The sequence below is a fragment of the Aulonocara sp. 'chitande type north' Nkhata Bay genome, linkage group LG9, assembly GCF_057382095.1.
Source record: "Aulonocara sp. 'chitande type north' Nkhata Bay isolate Kocher_YH1m ecotype deep benthic linkage group LG9, A_spYH_male_GT1.1, whole genome shotgun sequence".
NCBI lineage: Eukaryota > Metazoa > Chordata > Actinopteri > Cichliformes > Cichlidae > Aulonocara > Aulonocara sp. 'chitande type north' Nkhata Bay.
In genome coordinates, this window is record NC_141352.1 from 14,482,637 (window position 1) to 14,507,799 (window position 25,163).

The following is a 25,163-nucleotide window of genomic DNA, read 5'->3' on the forward strand; positions in this document are numbered from 1 at the left end:
GCGCTCTCTATCCACTCACATGTCACTTTTGTCAAATCTTGCCTTTCCTTCTCCACTTGGTGTGAAAGTGTAGACACGCTTGATCAAATGTGAGTTTAACATTTTTAATCTGTGCAAAGTTTCATCAGAATAGCTCATCTCATGAGGCTGGTAAATATGAAACTGTGTGTGCGTGCGTGTGCCTGCGTGTGTCTTTGTACGTGCCCGTGTGTTTGTGAACAGTACCACACAGTGCCGTATGATCTGGGTTTTTTTTCTCTCTCTTTCCATCTTGGGTGTGTGACAGCTGTCACTGGTGACTCAGAAAGGTGTCTGGGCAGAGTTAACGTATTTTCACCGCTGGGAGACACACAGACTTATACACATGCATGCACACGCGTGCGCACACACACACACACACACACTGACGGAGAGAAACACATATCAGCTCTGGTTGCTGTCATCTAGCACAAATTTCAACAGGCTCAGCATCTCTTTGCTGCTTTTGAATGAGATGTTTTTGAATTTTACACCTTATACATGTGCTGCATGTTGCTTACACATTCCTGTTTTATCCTGCATCAGTTGTTAAAACAATTTGATTAAGGATCAAAGCTTATACATTGTGATGGAAACAATTATATACACTGCAATATGCTGTGGCTTTCATCTCTGTAATTCACATCACTTAATAATGCACTCTGTACTCACTATAAACCTGAAAAGAGATATTTTCCTTCTATGTTTTACATCTATCTGCTTGTTCAGTAGTTCACGATTTCCTTCCTCTTCCTTATGCTTTTCCGCTATAGCAGTGATTCCGTGGACCAGATGACGTCTGAGACGGAAGATGTGAAAATCCAGCTGCAAACCAAGGACATGATCATCTCGGATCTGGAGAGGGAGCTCACAGAGAATATACAAGGAAAGCAAAAGGTAACCGACTTGACTTGACTTGATTTTAGCACATTCCAAAGAATGAGCTACCGGGATCACGCCACAAAAATGCAAACAAGACATTCTGTCGTTTGCACGTAATTGTCTGGACTCAAGATAGTTCCCCCAAAAAAAGCAAGACAATGTAAACAAATCTCTTTTTTTTTCTCATAGCAATTGTAAGGTTGAAACAATTAAATGATTTGCTAAGAAATTGTTTCTTTTTTTTGCAGCATTTGTTGAGAAGGCTGTTTAAAAGGTGGAGGAGTCTTTTTTTAATTTTTTTTTACGATATTGGTTTGGCAGCTGTGCTACAAGCTCTCCATGTGCAGTCAGGTTTAACAGGAAGCCATGGCGTGTGTGATGAATTACCAGCATATCTCAGAGCCCTGGGTAACAAACATGGCATCGCCGTTCGGGATTAAAAGGGAGAGATTTTTACAACCTTCCCACACCTCCTTACAGGGTGTCACTAAATTATACCCACTGCTGTTTTACTGTCTTCTGTGGCTTATGGTTAAGGCACACGTAAACACACACAGGCTTGCAGAAATACACACATGCATTTGTGCTTGTGGTAAACCCAGGCTTGTTGGTTGTTTATGTGTGTGTTGGCTGGTTACTGTTTGTTTATGCTGCTTGTGAGTTGACTCATTTGCACTGCCGCTAATTAGTGGTTTGTGTGATTACAGACAGATCCGTAGAGAAACAAGTAGAGTAACTGGAGCTTGTTCTGTTAATCACATTTTCAACAAATGGCTATATATTTTCTATTCCACTTGTGTTTCTGTTTAGCTGGTGCTTCTGCAATGCAGATGCGCAAACAGATCTACAGGACACACAAACACACACGGAGCCTTGGTACATGTGAGCGCCATAACTTAAAAAAATACTGTTTGTTAGCACGACGACACTATCAAATGAACAGCTTTCTAGAACACGTGGCCAAATTAAACTATAAATGATATATATTTACAGTATACGTTGTATTTTAATCTGCAGTATGTGAACTTCTAACTATGAATTTGTCTTACACAACCCAGGCAATTATCGCTCAGGCTCTTACAGTTGTAATTACATGGACTTCTATTTTAAAATGAGACATTAAGAATTGATATAAAAATGTAATTTTATTCATTCCAATTCATTTCAGATTATTGCGAGACATTTATGAAAAAGTAATCAAAAGCAATTTGGAAAAATTGTATGAGGAGTATTAGCCAGTGAATAATTCTCAATGAAAATAAACCTTTGTCTCTTTTTGGGGGGGGAAATCAAATTTTAATTCCTTTCTGGCGAAGACTGCGACGCAGGTGCTGGAAAGCGGTGAGAGGCTGGTGCACCTGCAGAGCGAGCTGTCTTGTCTGCGGCGGATCCACGAAGACAACATGAAGGAGATTGCTGAGAAAGACATCTGCATCACCAAACTGCAAGCTAACATTCAGCTCCTGCAACAGGAGGGGGCTGACACGCTTGCTCAGGTGTGCAAAGGCTTACACGTGTACTATTCGGGACTGCTGTTTGCACACATACACATGCATGTGCCACGCATATTGCACATGCAACAGCTATTAACGTGTGGTGTGATAAAACATACATTCGCTCACTTAGTGCCAGTCAATTTAGCCATCTTTTTTGCATGACCCACTTTTTCTTTTACTGCCTTGCAGGATGTTGTGTTGCGATGGGTCTCTTGATGTTTCAGATTAGTTTTTTTAGATTATGTGACTGGTACCTCATTTGTTCCACAGATTGCAGAGATGTGACTGCCTGCACATTTCTTTTTTTCTTTTCTTCTCCTGTCTGACTTCAGCTCTCCAAGCTGAATGTAAGAACAAATGAGCTGCAGGAGGAGTTAAAGAAGAAAAGAGGTGCTATGGAGGTAGAGGGAGGATGAGGAGAAAATAAAAGATAAAAAAGGAGCGTTAAGAAAAACAGATGAGAGGAGAAGGCAGGAGCAACTGAAGACAGAGGAGTGGATAAAGAGTGGAAGAGGGGGTTTGAGGAAGATGGAAAAGACTATATCCGGGCTGTTTAAAAGTGCGCTAAGAAGGCAGCTGTTTTGAATTCTGAGGTGAGTGTATTAATGCACTCTGTAACTTAACAAGAACTACTCATCAGCGGGTAAAACTGCAAACTGGGTTGCCAATAAGAAGTTACACACCTTCATCAAGTTTCAGGATGATTAGATTCTTTTGATCATTGATATGATTTACATGAAGTTTCTCTCTTTACAATTTTATACACGTTTATATCAAAATCCTAACTTAGTGTTTCAATGTTAAGACTTTTTTTTGGATGATGGACATCCCTTTATTGAGCAGACTTAATATGTTTACCAAAAACAGTACAGCAGATAGCATATTTACGCGTATGCACATACACACACAAAGTCCTAGAAAAAAACCCCAACAAAACACTTCACCTTAATTCAGACCTCAGACACTCTCTCCTCTCCCCCCCTTCCTTCCATCCTGCCATCTCGCCACAACCGCTCCAAATTAATCTGCAAAATATTGATTTGAGGACCAAGGGGGTGGGGGGGTGGAGGCGCACGATTGCGGCCGCATATTAATACGAACAAGCCGCTCTTCGTCTCTCCTCTATACTTTAAGATCCTCATATCTTCATAATTGATTAATGTTCCTTTGTGAAGTGGGGATGAATAATACATTAGTGGGCCTGCTGCACCCTCAGGCTGATGAGAAAATGTTTAATTTCAGTAAATGTAGCGCTCCTTCTCTCTTTCTCTCTGTTTCATTTCCCTCTCTCTGGTTATTTGTGAGTGCTGGATTGTGTTTGTGAGTTTTCACTTGCTGACGACCGGAGGAGTGCTGTTGATTTGCTTCTTCTGTGTTTACTGTCGGCTTTAAGCGCATGTTGAGCATCACAAACAAAAGACAGCATCTGCATTTGCAAACACGAATGAATAAATTGGTGGTATGAGCTCAGCATTGTTCTATTAACTGATATAACTTCAAGAGCTGTGTCACTTTTACAGGGCTGCTTGCCTTGAGAGAGAAATCATCCCCCTCTGACTTTTTTTTTAATGTGTGTGTGTGTGTGTGTGTGTGTGTGTGCACATTGCATCAAAATGTGCTGGAAAGACCATTTGTTATCAGTTAGCAATCACTAAGGGTATGGAAATGTGCCATAAACCCACCTGATGAGGAACAAGTAGCCCCCTCCGCAACCTGGAAAAGTGCGAGGAGCTTGACATTTGTCAGCTGCCCCGACTGGCACAGCCTGGCTCCACTCAAGCTCATCTGGTTAACAGTGCTAATTATGCTAATCAGAAACCTAATGATGATGATGAGGGGGTTTAAGAGCCACAGCATAGCAAGCTTGGAGTGTTTGTGTGTGTTGGTGGGGGTGGTAGTGAGGGGTGGGGGGGGCTGGTGGGGCTGAAGTGCCTGGCACCTGATGGTGAGCATCTGTGTGTTGAACAGATAAATGATGAAATCAACACGCGCACAGGCGCCCACAGGTCTCCCTTCATGCCTACTTAGCTTTGCCTCGTTTTCATTTGAACTTATACCAGCGATGAAGGGGATCCATACACACAGAGCGCTAATTGAATAAATAGCACTCCTCCGTTAACAAGGATCCTAATTAGTTATGCTAATCAGACTAGATAACCCAATTAACCCCACAGCGAGGCAGGGTGGGCTCCTCTCTGTGTGTGTTTATGTGTGGGTGTGGATTTATGTGCCTGAGAGCATATCAGAGACACTTAAGAAAACACGTTTGCCTAATTACTTTTCAGAGACGAGCGTTTATGCTTTTTTCATGTCCTTATTGTTCTGCAGTTAAATGCAGGATATTAAGCTTTCCAAACTAAAGAAAAGAAGGATTGAACAGTGTTTGTTTTTGGGCTTTCATATATGGGGGATATCTGCATTTATATGTATTTCTCTTTGCCTTCTGCCAGCCTGTCTCTCAGTTAGATCTACATTGACATGTATATTTTTACAACTATTATGGTTGTTTAAACAGAGTGTGTATTTGTTCAGAGAATGTCTGGCTGTTCCATTAGTTTATGTCCTTGGAAATACAATTTGGCCTCAAGTTCTCTCCGTTTATTTAAAACCTTCAGTCAGCGTTCCCCTCCTAATAGTGAGCCGTGTTTCCTCTCGTTTAGCTCCACCACTCATTATCCGGGCCATGTGGAAGAGACAATGTTTAGAGAGAAGAGAGGGGGACCTGGAGAAGGACAGCAAGAAATGGAGGGAGAGGGAGAAAAGGGCTAAAAATAAGAGCGAACCGGAGAGAAAAAGACAGAGGGAATTAATGAGTGACTGAAAGAGAGAGAATGTAGATTGTCTCTGAACCTGGCCGCAGCTGCTTGTGCTTCGCTTCTAATGAATGGATGGGGGTGGGGGTGGGGGGGACCCGGACAAGACTGTCTTTGTTGTGCCTGTGCCATAGAGAGAGTGAGAGCACAACAGATTTATGTCTTACAGGAAGTCTCCTAGATTTGTGGTGTCACAAACCGCCTACCCCAAGTCAACTTCATGCTCTGGCTTTTAATTAATAGGCAGCATTCATGTATATGTATCTGTTTGCCTCTGTGGCATGTGCCTGTTTTTGAACATTTAGCCATGTAGTTGATCATGTGTGGTTTGGAAATGACTATTAGTTTTGACAGAACAGTACTCATCCTGTCTTCCAGTTTGGCCTCTGCATCTGACATTGGGAGACGTTTAATTAGAACAACAGCTTCCGAATAATTTTGCATTAGATTTATACTTTGTTTAGGGCCCTTAGAAGAGTGGCAACAATGACATTTTCACATATACAGGCCTGTCTTTTGGATTAGCCTTGCTTTTAGTTTTAAGAACAGTTTCAGGGCTACCCTCACATTTGACTTAAGCTGCTTTAGAGAACAAATACTGTAAGGTCTTAAATGCGGCACCCAACCTTAGCATTAGGTCGTGGCACCTTTGCTAATGTGCTAATGGAATTCACTGCGGTGCGCTTAACTGCTGGTCTTAATGTCCAAAACGTGCACTTTTGTAATGGGAAGCCCAAACAGTAGAAGCTACTCCGTGCATTGCAGGTCTAGAACAGGGGGCGAGATGCTAATATTAGCTCGGGCTCACATCAGCTGAGTCATCTCCTCTGTGTCCTTGGCTTATTAACTGATTTAAGACTGATTAGATCAGTCATGCACAGACGTGCACAGGCACACATGCGCACCAAATTTGAATATCAAAATGGAATTGCTTGACCAGTGAAAACGAGATTAATTCAAAATGTTTGCATCAAGGTGTAGGTAAAACGGATGACTGTGCATATTTTTAATGCACCTTGCAGCATTTAGAGCCATTTATGACATTAACTAAAGCTCATGTTATGCAAACACATTTTGCAAGTCAAAGCCACTTATGTTGAGAATGCATGATGCTCCTTTTTTCCCTCCTTCGCCTTGATTTGACGTCATGAGATCATCAGCATAAGTATTGATTTTGCACTCCATTAAATGGAGTTTGAGTTTGCTACAATGTGTCTCGTCTTTTCACAATACCATGCCTAAGTAACAAGAGAGTGTTGTTGAACTGTTTTACGGCATTGTTATATCTGGGCCTTTTTTTAATCACTAGCTGCAGAGATACTTCAAATAGCTTAAGATAAGATAACCTTTATTAGTCCCACACGTGGGAAATTTGTTAAATAAGCTTGATAATAAGAAAAAAAAAAGATAATTAATTTCTGCGCGGACACATTGTGGACCCTATACACCAGAGCAGCATTAGCTTAAATCCCTATTTATCACCTGTAATTGTTCCTTGATCTCACTTCATCAAGGTTATGTAAACAGATTAGATGTTGCTTCGCTCCCAAGAAATTACCACAAATAGCTTTACTTCTCTCCAGTCTCCAGAAAGCATCAAGAACTTGCACTGTTTCTGCCTGGTCAAATCTCCTGACAACCTAACAGCATGGGTGGCGGTGCACATTTGGCACAGAAATCTCCCTCGTTCTCAGTCTTTTTTTTTTAATAAATTTTATTTTCAGTCACAGCAGAATATTAACAACAAAACATTGAACATACAGTAGTTCGCTGTTCAGTATTTACAATACCCCAAAAGATAACAGAAATAGAGAAGGAAAAAACAAACAAACAAACCAAAGAAACCCCTACAAAACAACAAAAAAACAAACAAATACAAAAATAAAATGTATAAGGGACATTCAGCGTACAGTTAACTATGATAGTGATATAGAGATATGGCATCCGGTCATGATAAGGTGGTCATTTTAAATGTTTCCATGTACATCAGGAATGGCCGCCATTCCTTAAGAAATTTGGTGGTTGAACCTGCCAGTGTATATCTCATCTTTTCTAAATGTAAAAACCTCATGAGCTCCGCAAGCCACTGTTCATGTGTGGGAGGAGCTTCCTGCTTCCATCTTAAAAGTATAAGGCGCCTCGCGATAAGTGAAGCAAAGGCAATAGAATTCGAATAGCATTTTGGCAAAGTGATGTCTTGAGGTATCACCCCAAAGATAGCCGTCAGAGCAGAAGGATCATATTTAACGTTATACATCTCTGACAGAGTGTTAAATATAGACACCCAATAGGTATGAAGATTGGGGCATGTCCAAAAGGTATGAAGGAGCGAACCTGTTTCTGCTTTACATCTGTTACACAGAGGGTCAGCTCCTGGATAGAACTTGGCTAACTTTTCCTTGGAGATATGTAATCGGTGTAGGACCTTAAATTGAAGGAGCCCATGCCTGGCACATATCGAAGAAGAGTGTACCCTCTGGAGAAAAGATTGCCAGAGCTCATCTGTTATAGTCATCCCAAGGTCTTTCTCCCACTGTGCTTTAAGGATGAAGAGAGAAGGAGATTGAAGATCTAATAGTATAGCATAGATTTCTTTAATCGCCCCTCTCTTATGAACGTTTATATTAATAATTTTATCCAAAGAAGTTTCCTCAGGTAGTTCTGGAAATGAAGGAAATCGACTCTTTACAAAGTGACGAATTTGTATATAGCAGAAAAAATGTTGCCGAGGAACATTAAACTGCTTCAGGAGCTGCGTGAATGAGGCAAAAATCCCATCTACAAAAAGGTCTTTGATATTTCTAAGGCCATTAGTTTCCCATATTTTAAAGGCAGAGTCCATCATGGAGGGTGGGAACATATGATTTGAGCAGATAGGTGCTTTAATTGACATTAAGTGTAACCCCAACCTTTTCCTACATTGCACCCAGATTCTGAGCGAGTCATACAACAAAGGGTTACGTTTATAGGTGTATAGTTCTAATGGGAGAGCTGAACTCAACAAAGCTGATAGGCAAATTTTGCCACAATTGGATGACTCAATTTGGAGCCAAGCTGGAGTCTTTGTAGTAACATTACTCATCCAGTACAGCATATTACGAATATTTGCTGCCCAATTATAAGACTGAAAGTTTGGCATGGCTAATCCACCCATTGGCCTAGTCCTCTGCATGAAATCTTTACGAATTCGTGGACTTTTGCCATTCCAAATAAATGCAGAGATATGCTTATTCAGTGTTATAAAATACTTATTGGGTAAGTAGCATGGGATACATTGAAATAAATAAAGGAACTTGGGTAGTATGTTCATTTTGATAGAATTGATGCGGCCAATTAATGACAGTGGTAAATTGTTCCATCTCTGAAGATCTGTCTCAGTATTTTTAAGCAGCGGGACAAAGTTTCTTTCATAAAGATCTTTGTATGAGTGGGTAACCTTAACCCCCAGATAGGTCACATACCCTGATTTAACGTTAAATTGAAAATCTGAAAATGAAATCTTTCTGGCTATAGAGTTGACACAGAGAAGTTCACTTTTATGCAGGTTCAACTTGTAACCTGAAATATTACCAAAACATTCAAAAATGGCAAGAGCACGGGGAAGAGAGCATAAAGGCTCTGACATATACAGTAGGAGGTCGTCAGCATATAAGGATATTTTGTGCTCCTGGTCACCTCTGAAGATGCCCTTAATGCAACTGTCAGCTCGCAGTTTAATCGCCAGTGGTTCAATTGATAATGCAAAAAGAAGAGGGGATAAGGGACAACCTTGTCTCGTACCACGGAGAAGTGGGAAATAAGAAGAGAATAACGAATTTGTTCTAACACGTGCCATAGGTGAAGAGTAAAGTAACTGAATCCATGAAATGAAATTAGGGCCAAATCCAAATTTATGCAGAGTATAAAACAGATAATCCCACTCCACCCGGTCAAATGCCTTCTCAGCATCGAGTAATAAGGCAATTTCAGGGGTTGTAGTTGACTTGGTGTGTAATATGTTTAAAAACCTGCGCAGGTTGAAAAAACCATGCCTACCCTTCACGAAACCTGTCTGATCTGGAGAAATTAACAATGGTAGGTATTGCTCTAGCCTGAAAGCAAGTGTTTTTGACAGTATTTTTAAATCTACATTTAAGAGTGATATAGGACGATATGATGAACACTCTAATGGATCCTTATTTGGCTTCAATAGGAGTGAGATGGTCGCTTGTCGAAGCGTTAGGGGAAGACATTTTGAAACCAATGACTCAATGAACATGTCTCGTAATAAAGGTGATAAACTGTCTTTAAAGGTCTTGTAAAATTCAACCGGATACCCATCCGGACCCGGGGATTTGCCATTCTGCATTGAGCTAATCGCCAATTTAATTTCTTCCACTGTAATTTGCTCCTCCAATTGGTCTCTGAATGCTGAGGTTAAAGTCGGAACTGTCATTCCATCAAAAAAAGCCTCAAACAGTCCAGGCGTGTTTAAAGATTCAGAATCATAGAGACTGGAATAGAATATTTTGAAACTCTCATTTATTTCTTGTGGTGTAGTGGTGACATGTCCAGATTCAGTCCTAATTTCAGGGATTATACGAGTTGCTTCTGATTTACGAAGCTGATGTGCTAAAATTTTAGATGCTTTTTCTCCGTGCTCATACCATCTTCCTCTAGATTTAAGAATCATAGACTCTGACTGCTGGGTTGAGATTAAATTAAATTCAGTCTGTAACGTTAGTCTTTGTTTATACAAATCTGGAGAGGGGGTTGTAGAGTGTTGCTCATCCAATTGCGAAATAAGGTGTATCAATTCAGAAAGACGTTTCTGTTTCTGTTTTCTAGTATATGAACAGTATGATATAATATGGCCCCGTAAGAATGCTTTTAAGCTTTCCCAAACCGTACTATAGGCCATGCCAGGCGTAATGTTTGTTCTTATAAAGATATCAATTTGTTTGGAAAGATATTCCACAAACTCCTTATCCGACAAAGAAAGAGGATTGAGTCTCCAGGAGTACACAAAGGGTTCATCCGGGAAGCTGAGTTCCAAAACAAGTGGACTGTGATCAGATATTACTATGCTATTGTATTTACAAGTCTTGATATTGGGAAGCAATTTTTTGTCAACAAAAAAGTAGTCTATACGAGAATACGTTTGATGCACTGCAGAAAAAAAGGAATATTGTTTAGTGGAGGGGTAGAGAAATCGCCACGCATCAACAGCCCCATAGGTTTGTAAATAAGACTGTAACACTAATGAGGATTTAGGGAGTGGAAGTCTTTTATCTGAGGAGCGATCTAGTACTGGATCCATAACAGTATTCATGTCCCCTCCAAGGATCAATTGGTGTGTATTGATCTGTGGAAGGGAATTAAGAAAGTCATTGAAAAAAGTTGAGTCATTCCAATTCGGAGCATATACGTTTGCTAAAATAAGTGAAGTATTAAACAGGGACCCTGTCACAACTACATAGCGACCATTTGGGTCAGCTATTGTGTGAGAGACTATAAACGGAGTATTCTTATTAATCAAAATTGCTGCACCTCTGGCTTTACCATTGAATTTGGAATGAAAAATTTGTCCAACCCAATTTCGTCTTAATCTGGCATGATCTGTATGCTTAAGGTGTGTTTCTTGAAGAAACGCTACATGTACTTTAAGATAAAGAAGATGAGAGAGTACCTTATTTCGTTTCACTGGGTGGTTCAATCCCTTCACATTCCAACTAATAAAGTTAACATGGCAGCCATTACTCACAGCAGTTGAAGTGTCATCAACAGAAGTCATCACCATATAAGTACATGATGAAAAAGGCGGTTCCAAACGCAAATACCAATCCTATCATGAGTGCACACTGAAATGTTGTTGTTAACAATAATCTGAGCAAATAATATACAACAAAAAAGAAAAAAAAAAACAAAAGAAAAGAAAAAGAAAAAGTAGATAAGTCCCTCCCACCCACCTCCCCGTGTTCAGTGTTGTCCCCAAACGACACACACCAATTTCCCAAAGCTCCCCTGCTTCTATTAAGAGTCCCATTCACCTTATTCATAACCACAGCCCCACATGAGCAGAAGCATCTGAACTATGAATCACACATGTAGTCCAAAATATATTCAAATTAGAAAGTCACAAAGTCCAACACAATAGAGTAAAATAATTAAGAGAAGGAAAGAGAAAAACTCCCACGTCGCATTTACCCGTAACCGAAAAACGGACCTGTTTCACTTCTCATCAAAGCTGACCCCGGAGTCCCTTTTAAGTGACAAGTACTGGAATATATTTAACCTCCCAGGAAACAAGGGCAAACTCACCAACATCTGAGATTTCTAAATGAACATTGAACATGAAACTAAGCTAAACCAAAGATCGTCCGTTTATTGATTGACAAAAATATAGTCACGATGGTATGAAAGTCCCGGTGGTTCTTATGAAATGTCATTCGGGAGATGACTCAAACTTGGAGTCAATGAAATCTTTCACTGCTTTAGGAGAGTCGAATACCTGTGTTTCTCCATTAAACGAGATCCGAAGCCGGGCAGGATAAAGAAGACCGTAGCGAACTCCGTCTTTTTTCCGTAGTAGTCCCTTCACCTCGCTGAAAGCAGCCCGGCGTCTGGCCAGGTCGGCGCTGTAGTCAGGAAAGATGAAGATCTGCTTCCCTTGAAACTCCAGCCGGCCTTTCTGTCTGGCTAAGCGCTGTATCCGCTCCTTCTCCTGGTAGTAATGAATGCGAACAATGAACGGCCGCGGTCGCCCTCCCTCCGTGGGCAGCGCAACCGCAGCCCGGTGAGCTCTGTCCAGGATCGGAGCCTGCTCCAAACCGCCGGGACCACCCAGTACAACGTGCAACAGATCAGCAACAAATTTAGTGGGATTCCCTTATTCGGCTCCCTCCGGCACTCCTAATATACGCAAGTTGCATCGTCTTCCCCGATTCTCCAAGTCGTCAGTTTTCAGCAGCAACTTCTTGTATTGGTTACTCAGATCTGCGAAAGATGTCTCCATAACTTCTAGCCGCTTGTCCAGATTATTCAAGCCTTCTTCGTGTTCGCCCAACTTCTCAGTACATTCGTCAAGAGTGGTTTGGATGGGCGAAATGGCTCGTTTAATTTCGTCCCGTAGGTTGTCATTTTCCTCTTGAATCACTTCTTTGACAATGTCGCGGAAAGCTAGCAGTGTCGCTGGGTCAACGGTAGTTTTGCTAGCGGTCCCTGAGCAGCTAGCCTGCACTCCTTTAGCAGACTGCTTAGGAGGCATTTCACTTCGAGATAAGTCAAAAAGACGGAAAGAACAACAGCTAAAACAATGATGACTTTCTTAATAGAGCTTAAGAAATCTCTGAATTGGGCCACAATAGGTGAACCATAAAGTAATTTAACAGATAAATGGGACCTCGTGGTTTGCGCGTCTACTCCATAACGCGCCCCCTAGCGGACTCCCCCCTCGTTCTCAGTCTTAATTTGAACAAAATAATTTCTGTTGTTGTGGTTGATGTGAGAAACTACTGAAGTTTTCCACCTACTTGATCAGCCCTGAACACGATGTTACAGTTACACAGCTGTCCTGGTAAATAAGAGAAAGTTGTCTGTTAGAGTTGGTTGAGTCAGCCAGTGTTAAATGTGTATGCCTGTGTGTGCTCTCGCACAGGACTGATTGTTTCTACTTCTCTCTGTATATGTGGCAGTTTCCTCTCGAGATGTTAATTCCTCTCCTCCCTGTTGTTGTCATGCTTCCACCAGCAGTGTCTGCACCGGGGAGACGAAGACATATTGGTGTTAATGAAAAGCCCTCCTAAACTATCCTCCCCGCATGAATGTTTAAACATGCTTGTCATAACATTCATTCGCTCACACATGACAGCTAGCATCTGCAGCTGCCTTGCTCGCCCTCAATATTTTATCATACCATCTCCCCTAACCCTACACTAGCACAATGCCTGTGTGTTAGCAAACTGAATTATAATGACTGAAAACAGGCTGTGTTCAGACCCACTGCCAGCACAGGCCATGCATAATGGATTCAGTAACACCAAAAGTCTCATAATGGTACAATTAGTCAATCTTAAATATGAAAGTAATAAAGAAAGGCAAAACAAGAAGCCTTTTTGTTTTTTTTCAAGTAGCAAAAAAAGAAAAAGAAAAGGAGAAATGTACACAAAGATAATGAGAGAGAAAAAATGCAAAGTAAGGACAAAATGTGTAAAGAAGGAAAGAAAGAGAGAAATCCTTGTGTCCATTTACAGTATGCTATTCCAAAGTCCCATAACGCTGCAGGTCAGCAGTTGTGACCTTGGTGGTTTTGACAGAAATGATTCACCATGGTAACGGTTGGTCTGCAACCCTCACTACACCCCCGCACCCCTTATCATTCCCCAACCTTCCTTACCGCCTCTTTTCCAATTTGATTGGATGCACAATTGAAATGTCATGCCTCAGCAAAACGCATGCACACGCACCCGATCAACCACAGTGAAAAAGTGGGGGGGATAAAAGAACTGGACATGTTATACACTTCAAATTATAAATTAAGAGACAGGTCCAGTGCACGCTGGAAGAAAAGAGGGGTTTTGGTCGAGCATCGAGTCGCTTGCATTTCAGGTAGCAAGGATAAATATGCATATATGGCTGAAATCATAATCAGAGCTATAGGGTTAATGTTGTGTGATGTACCAGGGGACATAGGCACAGTGCATCAAAGCAGTGAAGGGAGCCATAGTCACTAAATGCAAAGTCAAATGAATATTAATGCAGAACCAATTACCTCAGAGAAATGTTGTCTGTAGGTTAACTTTGCTAACACGTGTGTCTCACCTTTACCGCAGTAGAAGCATTGGGGGATGGGTTGTTGAGGGGCAGCGCTGATGTGTTAGTTTTCTTCCTAACAAGCTTCTCTGTCCCTGCTAAAATAGAATTGTTAAGCAAACAGCTACTCCTCTCCACTTATCTTATTTCAATACGATGCAAGATCCAATTTTTAAAGAGAGGGAAAGTGCAAAGTGAGGGTTACAATTAGGGTGTTACTTGACTGTGGCATTTCTTTAAAATACTTCATAAGCAGCAAAACAAAAAAAAGTATTTTGCATGTCATACAGCAATGCTAAGTCTCCTCTTTCTCTTTATTTCAGTCTTTAGAGGTGAGCCACATACTTTCTTGTTGTATGAGCAGCTTAGCACAGAGCAGCACTGATCTATGCAGGTGCTGATCTGCACAAGTGACTGTGCCACACTTAAAGCCCCTTCTAAATCAGTGTTAAAGCCTTGATAATAGACCTCACTGACCAATTGATTGGCCTTCATATGTTTACAGCTCACTTTAATTGCCTCAAAAATACCATTTATCAGCCAAGTGTGTCCGCATATGCATGTATGTGTGAGTGCAAGCATGCCCGTCCATTGACAAAAAGGCTTATTGATTTATCAGCATCAGGATTTGTCCCGTTCACCATACATAAAACCACTGCGTATGTGCTGTTCAAAATGGGAAATGGCCCCATTGATTCCCTTAAGTTGGAGCCCAAATGCTAAAGATTTTTGGATAAGCTTTCTCATTACTTAAGCTGAAATCAATAGGGGAGAGCATGGGTCTAATGAATGAACGGGCCACAGATCAGATGGGGTGTGCTCATCCCTGGCCTGTCCGGGTCGATCCGAGTATGTGTGTGTGAGTGCGTGTGTGGGAGAAAGAGAGAGAAAGAGACATCCGCATGCACTCACACAAAAACGAGCGGACTATTTGGACATCACAAATCTTTTTGTCTGCCTCAGAAAATTCACATTTTAGATCCATTTGTGTCTTTAGGTCTTTCTGCTCACTTGACCCACTTCTGTGAAATCATAAACAGACACACACATGCATGCACGTGCACACAACACACACACACACACACACACACACACACACACACACACACACACACACACACACACACACACACAGAGGAACTAACTCGGGATTTAAGATTTAAATACTCAGCATCTACAAATAAAATCTAGATTAGTCATAAATCTTCATGGGAATGTACAGTAATATCGAGTGCATGTGGATGTGTGTCAGCCAGCCAGCTGGTGGAACCAAGAATGTAGCTCACACACGCATACGCGGAAACTACTACCCCTCTTAGTCGCAGCCCCTTTGGCTAACCATTTGGTTTTTCCACTTTCCACTCTTTCCACCCCTTTGAAATATCAAAACAGCACAGAGTGGTGTATCTCTTGAAAATTGTTTTTGGCTGAGTGTGCAGACGCTTCCTCTCAGAGTACATTTACCAGACAACTTCTAACAGTTTCACTTTGTGACTTGGCCAATTTATGGAATTAACTCGATAAGCCGATATTACAAACAGTTGTCACTGCGATTAGTTAAACCAAGGAGTTGCTCGCTAAAAATTAGAAACCTGTAGACACCTAACGCTGATGAAAAATTAATTAAATCATTAATTAAATAGATTTAATTAGTAATATTGCAGTTATTAAATATCACATACACATGAAGCAGGAAATTTAGGAGCTATTTGGTGGATTTATAAACTGTGGCTTTAAGTAGGATGAGCAGTCAATAAATTGTGCATATGAGCACTATCAACAAAGAACTCTGGATTATCACCACTAACCCAGCCCACTTTTCAAACAGTCAACTCCCTATCCCTTCCCCTACTCTCCACCAAGGTGTCCCGCCTTTTCAACTCATAAATATGGAAGGCAAAAGATGATGAGATTCAGGGACAAGAAAGGAATCAAAATCTATTGTAGCGTGTCCTTTTCCCCGTGTAAAGTTTGGATTAAATGTCACACATTAGCATGTGAACTTTTAAATGAGCTTGTTTGCTCTCCACGGTGTGGGGCATGTAAATACCCATCTTGAGAATGGAATGGGGATTTCGTAGTGGAGGCGGTGGTGCTGGTGGAGGTTCTCAAGAGTTGCAGAGTGTAGGACACATTTGAGGGTTGCAATGGGCAATTAGACCCCACCAAGGGACGGGTGTACCAAACAGGTCTATTGACTGCAACCTGAAGTGACAGACATTAGCAGATGGGAAATCTCACTAAGGGATGTGGCTTCTAGTGATTTATGTGAGACAGATGATTGACATGAGAAAACTGACACACACTGTCATGTTTATTTCTGGGCAAAATCCGGTCAGAGTGAAAAGAAATATGTAAATGTTTAGAAAACCACTGTAAGTTTGTTTGATCAAAAAAATTAACTGTTGAAATTTTTATGTACTTTTTACTTTTGCATTTTCATTCTATAACACGTTTAATACGCACTGCTCAAAAAATTAAAGGAACACTTTGAAAACACATCAGATCTCAATGGGAAAGATCATGCTGGTTATCTATACTGATATGGACTGGGTAATGTGTTATGAATGAAAGAATCAATTGTTTGATGGAAATAAAAATGATCAACATACAGAGGGCTGAATTCAAAAACATCTGGAAAATCAAAGTGAAAAAATGATGCAGTGAGTGAGTCGATTTTGTTGAAATTTCTTGTGAGCACCTCAAAATGGTACTCAGTAATTGGTGCTTGTATTCATGTCTGACAAAACTGGACCATGCTCCTATTGAAAGGACGGATGCTGTCCTGAGGGATCTTCTCCCAGATCTGGACCAGGGCATCACTGAGCTCCTTGACAGTCGGAGGTACAACCTGACAGCGTTGGATGGACCAAAACATAATATCCCAGAGGTGCTGCATTTAGCTCAGGTGAGGGTATCAGTTCCTTCATCCTCCAGGAACTGCCTGCATATTCTTGCCACATAATGCTGGGCATCGTGAACTAGGAGGAACCCAGAACCCACTGCACCAGCATGTCTGACAGTGAGTCTAAGGATTTCATCCCGATACCCAATGGCAGACAGTGTGCTGTTGTCTAACCTGTAGATATCTGTGCGTTCATCCATTCCTCACCACCAAACCGCTCATACTGAACGATGAACAGGCAGCATAACGTTCTCTACGACTTCTCCAGAGCCTTTCACGTCTATCACATGTATTCAGTGCTTCGATCTGTGAAAATTAGAGGGTGCCAGTGGTGGACTTGCCAATTCTGGTATTCTATGGCAAATGCCAATCATGTTCCACGGTGCCAGGCAGTGAGCACAGGACCTACTAAAGGACATTGGACCCCCAGGCCACCCTCATGAGGTCTGTTTCTGATTGTTTGGTCAGAGACATTTACACCAGTGGGCTGCTGGAGGTTCTTTGTTGCTCCGTCAGTGCTCATCCTGTTCCTCATTGTACAAAAGGAGCAGATACCGGTCCTGCTGATGGGCTAAGCACCTTCTAAAGCTTTACAGCGCTCCTAAAGTAACTGCCTGTGTCCTGGAATCTCCTACATGCGTTTTGGAAGACACAACAAGCCTTGTGGCTATGACACATATTGACGTGCCATCCTGGAGGAATTGGACTACCTGTGCAAGCTCTGTAGGGTCCAGGCACCAACTCATGTTACCAGTAGTGACACTGACGTTAGCCAAAAGTAGTGAAAAAACAGTCAGAAAAGATGCAGGGAAAAAATGTCAATGACTTGGACCTTTAAAAACTATTTGTGGTTTAAGGGTTGTCTCATTGTTGCCCCTCTAACTGCACATGTTGTTAATTGTATTTACACCAAACTGGTTAACAACCCCCTCTGCTACTTAACTGACCAGATCAATATCCCAGAAGTTTTACTGACTCTGATAAAAAAGTGTTCCTTTCATGTTTTCTGAGCAGTGTATAAGTTCGAGTTGAAGCTATGGAAATAGCAAACATATGGTAAAGACCATAAAAAACAAGCATGTGTCGCTAACACTCACAGAACCTCAGGGTTGAGAGCTCACCAAGTACTATTGTCAGAATATGTGTGTGTGTGTTGACGCATGACCGTATTGTGTATCATATTTGATAACCAAACACCATAATATATGTGCACATATTTCACTGACTATGATTCCCTTTGTTTTAAAATGTGAGTCTGCTTATTTATTGACATAATTTCCTCTCACTGAAGGGCTTGTGTCTATAAAACACATTAAAATCATATTGCAATCTTTGGTTACCCAGGAGTAGCGTCATAGTTCTATTATACTCACTGAACAACAGCATCACAGCCTGTTTATCAATCCAATATCTCATAATGTGCTCTCTGCCTGGTCATTTTGAATATAAAAAGATCTCATACTCCCATTGTACCATATTTCCTATATTTAGTATTAATCTCTTGTACTGACATGAATCTGACACATCCAATATGGCATTTGATTAGTTGTTTTTGTTTTTTGTTTGTTTTATTTATTTTTTTCTGAGTCTCCAGGTGATATTAGATACACGTGCCGAGCTAGTATTATGTTGGTTGTTTCATCTGAGTATAAAAATGATTTAGTGTGTACTCAGCAGGCAGTGTCATTGACTAGCTTTAATTTCACTGCAAGGGTGGGCTTTATTACTCTGCTACTCTCTAAATATGTGTATGTGAGTGCATGTGAGAGAAAGTGTGTGTGTGTGTGCGCGCGCGTGTGTGTGTGTGTGTGGAGTGCCCCCCCCCACACACACAGAAAAAAATAGAAAGTGCAAATGAATGTTTCTGTGGACATTCGTTCTGTCTCTTTTCATGCTTATTATCTTTGCAGCATGCAACGTCTGTGCACACATGTGCTGAGACTCTCTTTCGCTTTTTGATGAGCAGAGCTTTCCTAAACCTAACCAAGTAGTTTTCAATACCCAAAGCTAGCAAAGGTAAGACAATAAACTGCAAGTAAATATGAAACCTGCACCCAGAGAAAACTCAATTTTCAGTCTCAGTGGTCAAAAATCAGGTGTGTCTGAAATGTGTCTGATCTTGTTACTCTTGGAGTGGACTCTGAGTTGAAACACCCCCAAAGCCACGTGGAAAAGTTTTCACAGTACTCTATGAAGTCCTGGGAAGAGTCACCGTTATCAGATGTATCTTGAATGAATGTTTTTTTGTGTTACTTAATTAGTCTCTCACATCATTGTGTATGAATTTTGGCCCATTCATCTTTACAATGTTGCTTCAGTGCATTTGCAGTGATTTGTTTATGCACAGCTCAGTTTTGGTCCTGCCACAGCATTTTAGTCAGGTTGACGACTTTGACTGGGCCTTTTTTCTGCCAATTTGTGCAGATTTGCTGCTGTCACTGTTCTGTTGCATGACTCAATTTCACCCGGGTTTAGCTATTAAACAAAAGGCTTAACATTTGCCTATAGAATACATTGCAATACAGAGGAGTTCATAGTTACCACCTGCAAGGTGCCCAGATCATGTGGTTCCAAAACAAGCCAAAAGCCTGTGGTCACCCCTATTAGGTGTTTGGCCTGATAGGCTGATTGCTTTTGGCCAAACATGGCACTGTGTACAACTCCACTTGGATCTCATCTGTCCAAAACACATTGTTCCAGAAGTCTGGTGATTTGTTGAGATGTAACTTTGCAAACCTACTGCCATGTTTTGCCATGGAAGGACTGCCAGGAGAAGAGGCTTTCTCCTGGCAGTCCTTCTAAACAAGCCATACTTGTTCAGTCTTTTTATTGTACTGAAATGAACATTATCATTTCACATGTTAAATGGGGCCTGTAGAGAAGTAGCTTTTGGGTTTTTTGCTGTTTTCCAGAGTGTTGCATGGTTTGACATTGGGGTGATTTTGCTGGGAGGTCCACTGCTGGGAGGATTATAGCTTTGTGTTAACATGCATCTGAGTGCTCCAGACCAGCAAACTTCCCAAATATATGTTTTTATTAAAGCAACTGATGATCAGTTAATCAAGTGGTAAATGGTAAATGAACCACATCTTATGTAGTGCTTTTTTACTTTACTGGAGTACTAAAAGCACTGATGCACCTGGCTACTATTTACCCCCGAAAACTTTTTTTTTCACATGACTGTACATTTCCAAAAGACTTTAATGGATTTTAGACAGTAGGAACATGCATCCATCCAGGTCCAAGTCTCTGGTGCAGCAGTCTGAGATGCTCCAATCTCAGTCTCTACCTCACCTGTTTTTCTTGGGGGAGACACAGAAGCATTCCCAGTCCAGATGAGAGACATTACCTCTCAAGTTTGTCCTGGGTCTGTCCTATCTGAAGCATGATAGGGGCATTAGCAACAAATATTGATATTCCATATTAATCTTTATTTGGAGGACATCTTACATGCACTTTTGTGCAGTGACAATGAACAGTGAACCCTTTGAAATGGGCTGGCTTTCATTAAAAACATTTCAAAAAGGTGACATGAATCTCATTTGAGCCAAAAGAACACAAACCAAATGTGCTAACACACAAACAATTCTACTGGTTCTCATCTTTAAACTCATCCCTGATGGGCATGTTTAATAAATACAAATCAAGCTACACTGTAAATAAGGAAAATTTAATAAAAAAATTTAATAACCAGTTCAACTTCCAAGTATAGCAACAGCCACAAAAAACAGGGTTTGGGGTCCCACACAACATTTGGACTATTTACCGTATGCTTCACCTCAGCCATTTTCTTGTCCAATGTGACCAGATTACTTGAAGTTGTCCACAATATTGTTCAAGGCTTCGGTTCTGAGTGGGCTGCTCAGAAACTGAGCTGTTAAGTTGCCAATTTATTTCCTTGTCCTTTTGCCTCACCCAGCATCTAGCTTGAGCTTTAACTGTTGAGCAGCTCTATCCTGTAACATATTGTGATAGACTTGGACTTCCTTCATTTTCCCCTCAGTAATGAAAAGTTCTGTAGTACTCGAGGCAGCAAAACAGCCTAAAATTATACTTCACATGCTTCACATTTGGGATAGAACAATGAAACTTTCTTGAGTTCAAGGATTTTTTGCATTTCTAAGACAGAGTTATGCATAAATCCTGCTGTATATCTTTGTATATATCTCCAAACATGCTGTTTATTCATTGTCTTCTGCATGCAATTAGCATTCACTGGACGAATCGGCTAAACCAGCACTTGGAGCCGTTCTCACATAACACTCTGGCTAAACTGATGGTCCCGGTGCAAGAAACAGAGGAGCTCCACTTTGACGTGACAAACCTTACTTATGATCAAATGCTACAGAGCTATAATCATGTTTGTGCCACTGAATTCCTTAACCTTTCCATGACCTCGTTGAATGCCAGCGGCCCAATCACAGAACCTAATTGAATCTGCTCGGCGGCGCCCCCCTCACACCCCTCCCCACCATACCCCAACCCAAATAAAATTGGAGGTGAAAAATGAATACAGCAGTATTCGGTAAGAGAGAAGAAGAAGGCAGGTGACACCAGTGGTGGTGGAGTTGGTGGGGTGGGATTGGGGCGGTGGATCATACTGCGGCTTTATAAATACACAGACGTGCTCACAAACACACACCCAGACACGTACACGCAGTCACACCTTTTTCAATCCTGCAAGAGAATGGGGAGTGGGAAATGACAAAGAGAGAGAGAAGGCGGGAGCGAGGGAGAGGTTGGGCCTAGGTTTCTCATTACCCCCCTGGCCTATTTGGAGGATATTCCTATAAGATAATCTGATTTATTTGCAATTTTCCTTTAAGCGGCTTAGTGTTTACCTCCAAGATTAATATTTTTCTCTGTTATTAATATCAGACTGTAATTAGGAGTGATGTGTCTCGCTAGGCACGGTTCTGTGGCCGCCAGGCAGCTGGCTGGATGAAACTCTTGTTGCGACTCACTTGTTGTGATCCTGTTTCACGAGAGGCGTAAAAGAACAGAGATGGAAGTTTTAAAAGAAGAGACTGCAGGGTAGGGATGCAGAATTACAATTGGGGCATACCTGTCTCTATGTCGAAGTGTATGCGTAGGTGAGTGCGGGTGCAGGACCGTACAAATATGGGAGTTTATGTGCGCGCGTGTGAGTGTGACAGTGTGATGGCCCCCTCTGATTGATAAGGTGTCTGTGCCGGCTGCAGATTGCTCTTGCTGATTGCTTCTGAGAGCTCCAGCTGATTTATAATCAGAGCAGGATGAAGGATTGTGCTGTGGATTGCTTATCTGTTTACCCCCTCACAACATAAACTGACAAATTATCATGTTGAACACCCCCCCTCACCCACCCACCCACACACACACACACGTGAAAGGGGAAAAAAACACATAATAATGTTGACCTTCTTATTAAATATAAAGGGAAAGAGAGAAAGCATGCGAGAGAGAGAGAGACACTGTCATATAATTTCACAGACACACACTGACCATACGGAACATAAACAGCTCTACTCTTCAGCACATATTTTCATGATTGCACAAAGGAGTGCAATCAGTCTCAGTTGTTTATATACAAAAATGTCAACATGTCAACATCACATATCAAGTTACGTTGCAATTAGCATGTTTCAGGCACTTCGATTTTTTTTTATTCGCTTCAATCAAAAAAAGAAAGTATTCAAGTATTATTTGGAAGCTTCTTAGCCAGTGATCTCAAATATCGATTTGTATTCATTTATGGCCTTTTGTTTCATTTGTGCATTTTTCTATTCCTTGTTGCTTAACGTGCCTCACTGTGTGCAACGGCATTTCTTATATGCACAATCAAATTCTTAATCTCTGAACCATGCGAAAACTGACTCGGGAAATAACAAATATGCCGACTTTTATGGTACTTAGTGAAGTGATTCTGATTGTATTTAAACTGTTGTGTTTAGTTGTAGTAAGAATAAAATAGCTGTTGCTTTTGACAAAGAAAATGGCATATGATGTGAGACTAATTCCAATTGGCAAGGCAGGGTACAAGCCGGTAGTTTTAAACGCTGACAGGTTTTGTATGCCCTATGGCACTGTGACAGCTCTGTGTGTGTGTGTGTGTGTCTGCCTCTGTATCTTTCTGTCTTTCTCCCTTTCTCTTTTCCCAGTCTTACCTGTCTGTCTGATGATGCTACTTTCTCTCTTTTCACCGTGCTTGTTTGTAAATGCACACAGACAAAATTATGAAGGGAACACAAAAAACACAAAGTACAGGAGTGTATGAATTCAGACGCACACACACATGTGCACACACACAAAACACACGCACACACACTGACGAATAGCAGCAATTAGATGGGGAAACCAAGCATGTGAGGACAGAGGAGCGCTGAGGGGCTGCAGCCTGCTGTATGGAACGTGCGTTTGTGTATGTGTGTGTGTGTGCACATGTTATATGTTTGTGTGCATTTGATAGGTTTTTATCCCTCTATTTATACCATCCATCTGTCTAAATATCAACACTGTCTCATATGTCACTGGACAGCAGCTGTAGTAAGGTGTAGTCGAATTTTAGCATTTGCAATCAAGGACCAAATGTGAAAAGGCCTGGACTGCAACAATATAACTTTACAGGAGATAATTAGTCATTGTATAAAAGGTGAGAAAGAAATGTTTGAGTATTTGACAGCAGGCACATGAGGTAAATAATTAAATTTTTTTAAGTTAAAAAAAGAAATAAATATGAAATATTTGTCATCTCTGTCTTCCTCCGGTTTCATGTCAGCCTACTGAATTGATCAACCCACTGACACTGAGACCTTGGGCTTCCTTAGTTCTTCTTTTCTCTCCCATTTGGAAGAATAGCCTTCTTGCTTCAGTCAGAGCAGCAGTCACTTCTCATATTCCCTTTAAATGTGAGGATTCATCTTTTCAGGAAATTCCTCAATGCAGCCTTCCCTCTTCAAATTAATCACATCTCTACCCACTCCCGTTGCTATCTAATAAACACTCCCCCCCTCGCCTAGATCTGTAACTGTCCCAGGATTTCTCTGATTTTTCATCGCCAGGTTGCATGTGGAAGTCAGTGTTAATTAGCCGCAGCGGTTAAGTAATAAAAGAGCTTCAAGGCAATTCAATTTCAGCTGTTTAAAAAGATTTGAGACGCACTGTTTAACTTGTTTGGGACTAACTTTTAGTGCTGACACTGGTGACTTGTTTCCCAAGCATTACAGCTGTTAGGTAAAAAATATAATATAATATTTAAAAAAACACCATCAAATGTTATGAAAACACATCATATGTCTGTCTTTTTGTGTTAGTTTCTGTATGTGTGTGTGTGAGAGAGAGAGTAAGAGAGAGTAGTCATATTTGAAAGGAGAGCAGAGGTATGATAGACAGAGCTGAACGATTTACTTCTTGCTTACATCACAAATCAGCCCCATATTATAAGGCTTTACATGCAAATATGAGGCAGAGTAAGTGTGTGTGTGTGTGTGTGTGTGTGTGCGCGCGCACATGTGGGAGAGAGGGACTGCACACTGGTCTGCAAAATAAAGCAAACTCTTATTTGCATATAAACTGAATGCATTGTGTGACTTCATATATGTAACCCATGTTTAGTATCAATGTATATCATGAATGAGTGAGTAAGTGTATGCGCCTCTGTGTGTGTGTGTGTGTGTGTGTGTGTGTGTGTGTGTGTGTGTGTGTGTGTGTGTGTGTGGTAACCCTGTATCACTGGCAAGCTCATTTCTCTCAGAAATCAAAGTTAAATGGGTCATCTATCATGAGAATATGTGACTGGGTCTCTTGTCTCTGCTCTGTGTGTGTGTGTGTGTGTGTGTGTGTGTGTGTGTGTGTGTGTGTGTGTGTGCGTGTGTTTCATGCACACATATGCAAGGTGTGTGGTGCGAGAGCAGTCTGCGTGCACCGCTGCAGCTGCTCACACGTGTGTATGCGGCGGCCACTTGTCTTTGCCTATGCTATGATTAATGGTTTACATTGGGCTGTTCAGCCATGCATGTTTCTTGGTTTATCGTTTTATGCTGTCTCCAATTAAAGCTCCATAACTTGAGTGATGGCTTCACGCCAGTGTCCATCAATAGAGGCCATCAGCAGCTCATGCATTCAGGATATGGAAGCCACACACTAACTAATATCCTTTTGTGTCAGAGCCAGTGGGCATCCTTTTTGTGTGACTGTACAAATATATACACGTGCGCATGCTGTGCACATGAAATAAAAACAGTAATTAAATTTGAAGTGATCTATTTTTCCTGATAAATT

General features: G+C 41.2%; 1 protein-coding gene across 1 annotated transcript in view; it reads left to right on the plus strand.

Annotated features, from left to right (window-relative positions):
* Positions 1-25,163, plus strand: part of LOC147321850 (uncharacterized) — a 97,509-nt gene that overhangs the window by 16,719 nt on the left and 55,627 nt on the right. The window contains exons 4-5 of the mRNA XM_086305130.1: positions 792-915; positions 2,217-2,396. Of these exons, the coding sequence (XP_086161256.1) occupies positions 792-915; positions 2,217-2,396 (304 nt within the window). The remainder of the gene's footprint in view (positions 1-791; positions 916-2,216; positions 2,397-25,163) is intronic.